The sequence below is a fragment of the Crassostrea angulata genome, chromosome 7 (genome assembly GCF_025612915.1).
Source record: "Crassostrea angulata isolate pt1a10 chromosome 7, ASM2561291v2, whole genome shotgun sequence".
Classification (NCBI taxonomy): Eukaryota; Metazoa; Mollusca; class Bivalvia; order Ostreida; family Ostreidae; genus Magallana; species Magallana angulata.
This window is the reverse complement of record NC_069117.1, coordinates 46,042,859-46,055,324: the sequence shown is the minus strand read 5'-3', so window position 1 is coordinate 46,055,324 and position 12,466 is coordinate 46,042,859. Positions and strand designations below refer to the sequence as shown.

Here is a 12,466-nt window from a genome sequence, read left to right as displayed (position 1 = left end):
GTAAAAATTTCAGAAGGAAAACATTCTATTGCATTGTACATGTTAATTTACATCATTTTGTTAGGCATAGCCTAGTCTTTGACCAATCAAGCATTGTATGATATACCTTCAGTAGGTAATGGTTTCAAATAGAAAAACTGAATTCAGAATAAAGGTTAGACCACCACAATATCCAAGTTTGTCAAACATTAAGAATTATTGCAGAGGATGATTTATGGCAACAGAATATTTTGTACATATAAACAAATAAATAACAGTTTGATAAAGAGAAATACATGACTAGAGACAACAGCTCAAAACAATAAAGGACTTCACAAAATAAGTTAGCACACAGATCTCCTGATCAAGATGTCTGCCCAATGGGGGAGTGTATTTAGTCATGTGACTCGAGTTCAAAGTTCACAGGAACGTTCACAGTATAGGTCCAGTTGTGGAATATAATATCAGTGGTTGTAATAAATGTCAGTCTGAGAAGGAGTAACTATCACTGTGTTGGCTGTCTGATCCATTCAGCCAGTGCTGGGGACCTATAATGAAAAAAAATCATTCCCTTAAACCCAAATCTTTTACAAGTTGTTATTGACAACAGTTGTCATGATTGAAAACAAAATAAGAAAAATTATATGGTTATTTAATTACTCCTAACATATTCTACTACATACATGTACATGTATATAATATCAGTTGCATTAAAACTTCTTTTTTTCATTTTGCAAATATATTTAATATTTTAGCTGTGGTACTATATAGGCGACAGGATAAAAAGTTAAATTGCAAAAATTTGAATGTACACACTAAACACGCGAAATAAAATTTTTGCATATGTATGCGTGTACACTGAATATGCGAGAATAGTATTCGAGTATGTATAACCGCTAATAAAGTTACGATTTTTTTTAAAAATCCTTATATACTGTACAGTATATAATTTTTAGTTTTAACTTGCGTCACTAACAACGCACGGAAATGTTCAACTATAGAATGTCTGCTATTTACATGTCTTGTAATGGATAATAGTGAACGTCTGATGAGGTGGTCACTTACTGTGAGGTTTGGACGGGGAGGAGTTGGAGGAGGGACTGGTGTGTTCCCCACCCTGCTGCTGCTTTTTCTGGCGTGCACGTGAGTTCTGGAACCACACTTGCGTCACGCGCTTGCTGAGGCCCGTGATCTGAGCTATGCGCTCTAAGTCTTGGCCATCCGGGTTACTGTCTAACTGAAAGTTGGCCTGTAGCACCTGCAGCTGGTCCTCCGTAAACGTGGTCCGCACGCGCTTTGCTTTCGATTTCTGGCTGCACTCAGAATCTAAAAAAAATTTACTTTTTATAATAAGTCAACATACATTAACACAGGCACGTAAAAACAGGGGGTTCTGATCTCTCCACTTAAAAATTGCATTTTTTAAAAACGGTTTTATCAATAGAAAAATTAACGCAGAAGTCAGCTGGTCCCTCCACTTCTTGTCTTGACCATTCACTTTGAATAAACGATGCTACATGTTTGATACACAATGTCAAAATATCAGTCATCGAAATCACTGGCAAAAAAAAATAATAAAATGTTGGGTGGCACTGAAAGACGAAACAATGTCTTACCTTTGTTGGAGCCTCCCTCTAGCAGCTCCATATAGTGACTCTTACACAGGACTCTGTCCCCGTGTAGAGCGAACTCCTCCCCCGTGGACAGCTGACGCTTACAGCTATCGCATGCAAAACAGGCCAAGTGGTAGACGTTCTCCCGGGCCCGCCTCACCCAATCCGTGGACTGAATCGTTCTGTAACACTTGGCGCACTTCGTCCCAAACTCCCTGAAAGTACGTCATTTACATAGTACGTCATTTACAGTAGAGTGCACGTTTTAGAAAATGCAGAGTACTATTGAATATTGATTAAAATCACTTGTAAATATTTTTGTCGATTTTAAAAGGGGCATGGTCACGATTTTGGTCAAAATCAATGTCACTATTTTTATTATTTTCAATGCTTTAGAAATGTATTTCTAATGATCAAGTGAAATTTTAGAGTCAGTCGTATAGATATGAGCAAGATACAAGGCTTACAACTCTTGATTTGTCGTGTAAACAAGGCTCGTGTCCTATTTTGTTTATACGGGTTCAATAAACCACTAAAAAGCTTTTTCAAGCTGATTTGTCTATCTTCTTATTCATTTTAAGCATAAATAAACAGTTCCTAACGTTTAGCACATTCATTTTAGGTCTTAAAGTGCAAATTTCACTTCAACATTCAAAATGATACAAACAAAAACTTTGTTTAAATAGCAAAAAAACTCGCTCAAAACTCAACAAGTTACACCCAAATTTTGGTTGCCAAATAAAAATGCCTTACTAAAGCATGGTAAAAATTAAAATCTGATTTTTTTTTCTCCAAAATCGTGACCATGCCCCTTTAAAGGGCTTTTAAAGGTTTTTAAGTTAAATAAATAACTAAAGATAGATAAATTTTATGAAATAAACATTTGTGACAGAAAAGAGCCCGAAACAAAACAAAAAATATGCGATGATTACAAATATAATAAACAGATATGTCAATGGATAGTAAAACAATTAAAACATGACATTGCTTATTTCATAATGATCTTATGACAATACTATTTCCGTTTTAAAGTAATGCAATGTACATGTATATAATAACCGGTATTAGTGCGGGGTCCAGCATTTTTTGATAAGAGGAGGGGGGCCGGGGGTCTGGGGCTCACAGGTTTTGGGGGTTTTAAGACATTTTCACGATCTGTCCTAGCTATACTTATCATATTATAAAATCGATAAATAACCCCCCAAAATTGATTTGATATTTTTTCTAAAGTTTTACTTTATTTTTAATTTTCATCACAAAAGCGGGGAATCCATATCACAAGTTATATTTAATGGATTTGCCCACAAATTAAGAATTTTGTTGTCTCCAGTATTGAATATCCAAAAACGTTTTGAGTTTTCATTCTGATGAGTTGAATGATAATTAATTGAAATATTTCTTTACTCTTGTGATAATTTTTTTTCGCGTTATTAATTTTTTTACTTCATCTATAGGGAAAGAATTACATCTGATACATAAGCGATCTTTTCCAGGGATGTTTGTAATCAACGTACTTCAATTTGCATTGAATTCTTGAAATTTTCGGTAATCATTTTTTCTTTACTAATCAGTAAAAAGTTCTACAATTTTATTTTGAGTTTCACACATATCCTTATTTTGTCCAAAGTATTGACTGGTATACCAATTTTTACATAATAATCTAGTATAGTTTTATTACTGATTAAAATGTATGTTTTCATAAATTCAACATGAACATTGACATTTGCTTGAGCACAAAATGTACAAGGACTTGGGTGAAAAACCCAACACTCGCTGTGTCACCCCTGAAGTTTGCCCTCTTTCTCTATTTAGTATTTTCTACAAACAACGTTTTTTTTATTGAATCTACAGCACTAATACAGGGGAAATAATACTAATTTAGAATCGTCCGGTAACACCCAAATATTTCCCGTGCTTCCGACGGACAATTTTCCGGCCAATTAGTGCGACCATCGATCGCGCGGATTTGAATTCACCTAACGAAGACTGAAGTCGATCTTTGGTAACCTTCTCAATTGTTGCTAATTTGTGTGATAAATGAAATTTGGAGGACTCGATGTGATGTTTGAACCCGCTCTTTTGTTGAGAAATTGTCGTGATTTCTCGTCCGAACAAATTCGGGTCTCTAGAGTAACAACGTTTACAAAATGATTTGTCAATAATTATCGAAATTTAGAATAAATCCTGACACCTCTTTGGATAATCTTTTCATGTTGATAGAAAATGTAAATACGTCAGTTGCCTGTGATTGTCTATTACTACGTAAGGAATCGACTATTTATGGAAATTATCTGTTACCTACTAGCAAAACTGTTTTTAGTGTCATAACATACACTGTAACAGTTGCAAAAATATCTTGAATATCAAAATTAGTTAAACATCTATTTTTATTTCGGACAGCCTATGAAATAACAATCTATAGAGAATATCCATCGTTACATAAAATGGGGTTTGGGCATGGATGTCAATTCTCGGAGTTTTTTCTTTTGACCTAACATATTACGATTTGTAAATTCCCTCTTGTGACGCTTATTATTCTGTGATGTCATAACAGATACCCCAACGCAAAATTTATTGTGACGTCATAGCAGGTGCGTATACGTCACAATAGTGCAATATTCATACCTTGAATAGTCATTCCTACAGTATATATTATCTTCTCTAATGAAGCACGAAGTCTGTCGTTCTAATCCAATTTGACAAATGCAACATCGGAGACAGCCCACGTGCCAAGCCTGACCGTTCACGTGCAGAAGAAATCTCTCCGTTATTAGGTCCCCACATCCGTAACAAAGGTCACCGTCAGACTAAAAAAAAAATATTTATACATCTATATTAATATTCATATTTTATGTATTTACAAACAGCCCTTAAATTTCAATTCAATATTATTAACCATCAGTGAATATAATGCAACATTTTCTATTGTTTTGGCTCTTCTATCATGTTGAACATACCCCAGAAAATATAAACACTAGAGGTTTAAGCTTAACCCTTGGCATGATTAAACAAAGAGTGATTTTGATTTTGATATCATATTTGTCAACTCAAATTTATTATTGTGACAAACAAGATCCAAAACGTATTGCTAAAAAAATGTTTACAGTTCTATTTTCAGCCAAATGCCATGTTGTATTGTCAATAAAACTCGACCAATTACGCAATAAAGATTATTCTGCATCCAAGAGTTTGTTGCGGAAGAGTTTTTTTATTTGCGTTGAAATCTTTTAATTCACTTGCGTGAATCGCATTCCATAAAAATAAAATGAATCAGTATCTACGTGTGAGGGTTTAAATGTTGGAGACATAACTTTCCAGTTACATGAAGACAGTAAACTGCTCGTAAAAGCCCGCCCGATCTCCCGGAGATACGTTTATAGCATCACTTTCCATCAATTTGTCAAAACTTAGTTTACGTGTCAAAGTCGCCTCCCCGACCGCGCGTCCAGATGCACGACCGAGTGAAGCAGCCCCATGATGATTCGAGCGGCGGGTTTCGTTTGGGGTAAAGTCGTTAATTTGTCATTCCAATACTTAAAGACTCCAGACGTTATAAACAAATTTTTAAGTTTTTGATAATTTCTGGATTACTTTATCGTGGAGGGTTTTCTTTATGGGCCACTGTCAGAGACCACGAAACTGATGGCCTTTGTTAGAGACCTATTGGTGTAAACAAAATACTGGATTTATGAATAATTATCATTTCTGTTTCTTATAACAATTGATTTGTGTTATAAAAATATTTGAAAAAAACCCACAAATCAATTATTCTTTTTATATAGATTTCTTATATTAGTTCTACAAGAATATCAATACTTGCAAAATAACAACCCATGTGTGCTTCGATAATTTTAAAACGTATCTGAAATATTTTGATACATGTACGTGGCTTAATCAGAATAGCTAGTGCAAAGAAGATATTATGTAAAACAGTACTGAAAACGAAGTTTGAATAACATAAACTAAATAATGTCGAAACATGCTTAATTAAAGAAATGAATAAATGAATAAAATAATTGTGTTATTAAAATATACTGCAACACAATTATTTCAATAATTTATTTAATTAAGTCCGTTTCGACATTTTTTAGTTCAGGTTAATCAAGATTTTCCATTAAAATCGTGCAAAAGTCTATGAATTTTGTCACTATTCTTTCCGAAACTACCTGCAAGACTGCATGTCACTCAACCGGACAACACGTACATTTAGAAGGAAACACTGCAATTTGCTGAACACAATTTGGCTGCGATGCGACAATTTAAATGAAAAAAAATGGATGATATTATTTTTTTATTTGCTTCCAGTAGTATTTCGTTATATTCTGGAATTATTTTGTTCCTCATTATGCATAGCATATTGTTTTATGCCCCAACTGCCTTGCAGTGAATGATTATCAGGTTCACAAGATATAACGTTACGTATTTGACACGTGAACCAGTTGTCCGTCTGTGGACGGATGCATTCTCCCCACGGACGGTAGAAATTAGAATCTGTCTGTTAAAACGCTGAATTAGGACCTATCTGTTAAATGCCGATACTGATCTGTGTCCTAAATGGTTTCTTAGAAACACTTTTGTAGTGTCTTAAAATACTAGTTATTCTAATACAAAAGGCAAAGAGCGATGCCTCTTTCCTTTGAAAGTTAAGAATTTTACTAATTGTTAGGATTTTGTTTTTGTTTTTTATAAAGACCAAGAAATATGCAAAGTCAAGCCTTTGGCATCGCAAAACTCAGGAAGAAATTTGAAGAGAGTCTAGGGTAATCTGTCTTAATGTTCCCGTCTTCCGGAACTTTTAAACGCGCCTGTCCTGTGGAAAACACGTTCAATAAAATAAATGGGATTTGTAAATATAAATATATTATAAAGTCATTTGTCACAATCTCGCGCGCATTTGAAGTAAAAAGCCAGGACCGAGGCCGTGGTAATTCCGCGAGCTTTCGTGACTCAATCCTGAAAAAGAAAATGTCTTAAAATGTTTTTACCGTGTCTCTTTATTAATGGACGGACGTTTACAACGCGCCCTAAAATCTCCAAGATGTTCAAGAAATGGATGTCTAAGTGGGTTCAACTCCGATCAAAAGATTTTCTCTAATGTGTTTCCGTAGAGGTGCATTTATACATGCAGTCGGGAGAGTCATTTAATGGAATTTCCAGAAAGTCGGGTGTACAGGTATATGGGGGTCCTGACATCGGATAGTACTTGGCTGTTCACTGTCGGAAATAAATTGGAAAGCCGGGAAGAAGTCCGGAGCGTGCCAGCGTGAAAGAACCAATCTTGTACGCAGGACAACTAATGGACCGAGGAGCGCAGTCAAATATTAAAACAAACAGCCAGCCCAGAGACATTTCGCATTGTCACGATATATTTTCACGTAAAAGAGAGGCTGACGTCTATTATAAGAGGTTTTTAATGCGTTACTTTTTTTATGGCTTTCAAATATTAAAAGGTTTCACCCCGTAAGTTCTACCTTTCAAACAAGAGAAGTTGTCGTTTTTCCTTGCATTATACATGTTGAATAAAATTGAAGAAATTTTTTAGTTTAAAATGGTAATAAACAAATAGATTAATGTACAAAATCCAAATATTGATCAAACTCAAAATGTACAATTTGATATGGAACAAACTTAACTTCATTATTTTAGCTTAATTTTGAATTTTAAACTTTTTAAACTATCAATGCAATATTTTAATTATTTCTACAATTTACATTTTTTAATTATAGTTAATCTATAATAAATATCTAATGGAAGTTTAATTCTGATGATAAAAATAAATTAAATAAACTCGACCATTCTAAAACTTTTTGAATGATTATAAATTACAGAGAAATGTATATCATTTTTTTTCTTTAAACAAAAACAGGGGTAAGAAGATAAAATTGTTTACCTTCATCATGGTACACAGAAACTTGTCGGGGTTTTCCTCCGAGCCCGGGGAGGGTGTAAACTCATCGTGTTCATAGGTTAATTCTGACTCGCTGCTGCAACGGTGTGCTATCCTCATCGTCCAAGAACCACGATAAAATCAGACGGGGGAGAACTAGCGGTCATCAATAACCCCGCGCCAAATTGACAATCGCTTTTGACAAATTATGCTGCAATTTGACTATTTATGTCAGCTATAGTCTAAAAACTATTCACTCTCGTGCAAGAGGACGTGCGAGTTTTCTGTGGAAATGTTCGACCAATCAAATTCACGACTGAATCTCGCTATCGTCTGTCGCGTGCCATTTGCCTGTCTGTCTCAACAAGTGGTCGTTACGCGGCGCGATCTATTAGCATAATGATGTTGAAATGATAACAATAATTATTGGGAATCCTTTTCCATCTTTGTTTGAAGATTATTTTTTTTTATTAAAGTTAATGTTTTTATTTCTACACAATTACTTTTTGTTAGCGCAATAAAATTTGGGCTAGAAACGTTTAAAAATTGTGTTATAAGAATTTGCACTGATAAAAGAAAATCTGCTTCTAAATTTATTTTTATGTTGCAGCAGAAAACAGATTAGGAAAGCTGACTGATAATAAAACCAAAATTAGAATGAACAGAATAATATTTTGTATTTTTGTCAGGATCCAAGACTTGTCCATCTGGCCCGCGCGCTCATGCTGGTAATTCTTAAATTTGTTAATAAAACATGCGGCTTTAATCAAATAAGTTTGTATCGAAGCTTACTCCGTTTTCGTCAACATTTTCAATAAAGCCGAATAAAGAAGAAAAACTAATAGCAGGGATTTGTCAGCGGGAGCACCAAGTCCCCATCACACGGCGACAAGGAAGCATTGTTTTTGTGAAAAACCTTGTTCATAGTTTTTGAAGAGTCTTAGAGCGAAGTGCGAGTTGATTGACAAAAGGCGTGATTGAGCTGTAAAGAAGGTGTCCACTCGCGCGGGGAGCCCCAATGTGCTCAAGTAAAACACAGAAAAAAGACCCCCTGAACTTTACATAGTTACCAAGACATCCAGCGGTGTAAATCACGTACTAGTGCTATCTATTTTCTTTATATTTATTTTTTTACTTCATTATTATTATATGTATGACATTTATCAGTAAAATATTTCTATATGGACAATTTTCTTTATTTTTATTCGTTTACTTCATTATTATTATATGTATGCCATTTAATAAAATATTTCTATATAGACCAAATATGAGAACTCGTAAGTTGGAAAACCTTGTCTTTGATCATTTTTATTTCATAAAAAAAAATATGTTTTTAAAACAAAGATCAACGTAGAAACAATACCAGGATCTGGTTTTAATTCTCAATTACTGAAGATGTTTACATATACATGTAAATACTGACGTCATCAATTACGTTCGGAAATTATAATCATATAAAAAGGGAGATTTTTCATGTCACATTTTCTTGGGGTTTTGTTGTATTTTGGTCAGACGAATAGAATTAAACGATCTGTAAAATCAAATTTAATTCCACTTCTAATCGTCGTTTGCCGTGTCGCCCTGACTTAGTTGGTGGCGTATATATCGCCATGCGCTATTTGGCAGTGTCTACCTTTCCGGAACTATTAGGATAGTTCGAGTTTTATCAGATATAGTTTTAAGTACTTAACAAAAAATGTATACATGATTTCAAGCTTTCTATAAAGTTGCGTAGATCTCAACTCAGTGTGAAATTAGCCGACACTTCCTTCTTGTGACTACTATTTTCCATTAACATCTTCGCAGTGAAATGACAGGGCAAATGATCAAAGATTTTTGAAAAACGAAATAAGAATCCGCCATTTCCGGTTGCGAACTGGTTGTCATATGAGGGAAGCTGGCGCTGTGCATACTCATTGATATATACGTTGTTCTTTTCTCCTTATCCGACATCGCGCAAATCGAACGCAACCTCAAAAGACAAACGCATGTCATAGGAAATGCAAAAGGAGTGAAGTACGGGGTTTTGGGGTATTAAAAATAAGGTGACCTATTGCGAATTTCCTAATGTTCATAGGCGTTGCAAAGGGAAATTTTTAGTAGGTTCCTATCTTGATTGTTTAACATATATAGTATTCCGTGAGCACTGACAATTAAAAATTTTAATATATAAATCTAACGCTTAACTAAAGAGAGAAAAAGTGCGAAAATGGTTTTGTCAGCACTGACAATTCCATGTAATTGTTCGAAAACGAAAATGGAAGGTTCTCTTTTAAGTTTCCGACTCATAAATTTCATTACAAGAATCCAAAACAACTAACAATATGAAAATTAAATATCAGTCATCCTTGCATAAGGCAATATATCGCTAACTAGCGTATGAATACATGATTAAGTGACTTGTATTGACAGCCCAGCTAATTCCGAGTCCTCTGACCACCCCGCTTTCTTTGTGGTCCCTCGGTTCCTCCCAGTTCTTCACACCTTGGTATCGACCGGGGCAACTGTTCAGAAAATTCTCCAGTCGTAAGATCCAAACATCAAAGACTGCACATCAACAGAATTCAGGACCACTTATGAACTATTAAAAGCTGGTCTAGAGAGACAGATTGCAGAGAACCTTGCCTTTATGGTCCAGGAAACTCCGATATAATTATTTCGTTACATGTGGAATTCTCGCATAAAAGATATTACTCTCTCTCTCTCTCTCTCTCTCTCTCTCTCAATAGTTAAACAATATTTAACATTTTTATATACAACAAAGGCGTTTCACATCAACCATAATCTAAGACGCCAAGGCGTCACAATAACTTCATAAAAAGAATTTGTCTGTTCTGATACATATTTGATGGTACTGCTATTTACACCAATTATTTAATAATGTCATCCTAAAACTACTAATACCAGATTGAGCATGAGTGATTGGTGTCTTATGAAATTGCTTTATCTGTAATAAAAAAAAATACTACCACAAAAAAGCCGCACTCTTGCTTGTCAAAGAGAATCGAAGAAAAGTCGAGTAAAAATGGCATAATCTGAGAATGAGTTGTAATTTGATTGAATTATAGAGAGCGGCTTCGTGAAATGACAGATTGTCCATGTTACTAGTAGAGACGACATATCAGAATATCAGTGAGCGCAAGAACCTGTCATTATTTTCATAAACCTTTCCAACACGATTGAAATAATTACACACAGATCGAACGCGTTCTTTAAGCTGAGAGAAGATGACAGGTTTTCAGTGTGCTTAGTAAAGTGGAAACGCAGAGAGCGAAAACCCCAGAAACCGCAACGTGAATGAAGAAAAAGATGAAAAAAGAAGAAAGGGAATAGTCAAGTGTTAACCGATGCGCTCAAAATGACCAATATTTTTTGTTGGCATCACGAGCTATAAAATTTAACTTGTGGTAGAACAATCCAAATGCATTTTACTTTTCCCCCGTGTTAACTATACAAAGGCTTTTATTAAAAAAAATATTTTAATAATGTTTTATTTCATGTTTCTTCAAATGATAAATTAAATTAAATATTCAATTTCAGTTAATAAGAATGCAGTTTTGTACATGTTATTTTTATTCAGATATCGAAACCCCTGCGTGATGTTTTCAGTATATTTCATGATAAAATGGGATTATATTATCATTAATTAGATTAATCAAAGATATCAGGGGTATTTATGTGGTTATATGTTTTAGGGGGAGGTTAATTATACGCAAGATTCATAAAAAGATTTCATTATGAACAGTACATATAGTTTATTCTTGAAAAGCTTTCGAAAAGTATTAAAGACATTCATGAAAATGATACTGTTGTTACCAATCCCAAATATGCTTTTTGATTTTTTTTAATCTGGCGATGTTAAGGAAAATTTTGTTGGTATTTATACAGAAAATAGAACTTGAATTTAGCGAAGGAGTGGATATGGGGTAAACTTATATGATATATTTTTGCTACTTGTTTTACTCTTTCCAACAAGAGAGTATTTAGTTCTACATTTAAAATAGTGATACTGTCAGATCAAGTGTATTGGATTGTATGTAGTTTGCATGTCAATCATTCTGTTAAATTACAAAAAAAAAATTAGGCTCCAAGAGTTAGTTCGCTAACTTGACCTGTGGGACGTAGTAAAATTTAGTCCGCGTTTAACATTAATGATAAATAATGTGTGTACACGCTGTTTAACGGTGTATAGTATTATAAATCGAGAGTGACTGTACATGGATTATTTCGGGATCGATCGTGAGAGAGAGAGAGAGAGAGAGAGAGAGAGAGAGATGTTCAAAATGCGTTTTCGGTGGTTCAAACGGGCTATAGCGGTAGCATTATTTAAAAAAATACAAATTTTTAACGATATCTTCATTCCCCAATGAATCACCAGAGAAGCATGCAACAATGATTGCAACCCACAATCCTCTTCCATCATAGTAGCTGCAACAATGATAGTGACTGCAATATTTTTGTATAAATAGTGCCTGTTTGGGAGGATAATTGACACCCCGGGGAAAACCATTGTCAACCGACGCGAAGCGGAGGTTGACAATGGTTTTCGAGATGTGTCAATTTCAGCTGTTTTCCTCCCAAACAGGCACTATTTATTTTATTATACTGAATATCTTAATTTTAAAGAAAACTTTACTGCTTTTACATAGGAATAACGTGAATTCTACGGCGAACCGTACGCGCATAATCTTCGCGCATGTAACAATATATAAATAGTGCCTGTTTGGGAGGGTAACAGTTGAAATTGACACCCCGAGAAAACCATTGTCAACCGACGCGAAGCGGAGGTTGACAATGGTTTTCTCGGGGTGTCAATTTCAACTGTTATCCTCCCAAACACGCACTATTTATTTTGTTATACTGAATGTCTTTTTTAAAATTTTTAAGAAAATTTTACTGCTTTTATATAGGAATAACGTGAATTCTACAGCGAACCGTACGCGCATAATTTTAGTTTGAACAAATTAAAAGCTTAATTATTCAGATT

The 12,466-nt window shown here is 34.5% G+C and overlaps 1 protein-coding gene across 1 annotated transcript; it reads right to left on the bottom strand.

Moving 5' to 3' along the window:
* Window positions 1–149: 149 nt before the first annotated feature.
* On the bottom strand, window positions 150–7,734 carry LOC128192339 (LIM/homeobox protein Awh-like). Its single transcript, XM_052864946.1, has 5 exons — window positions 7,483–7,734; window positions 4,218–4,399; window positions 1,596–1,807; window positions 1,045–1,305; window positions 150–527 (listed from the first exon to the last, which is right to left on the bottom strand). The coding sequence occupies exons 1-5, from the start codon at window positions 7,597–7,599 to the stop codon at window positions 463–465; spliced, it is 837 nt and encodes a 278-aa protein (XP_052720906.1). The 5' UTR covers window positions 7,600–7,734; the 3' UTR covers window positions 150–462.
* Window positions 7,735–12,466: the final 4,732 nt, after the last annotated feature.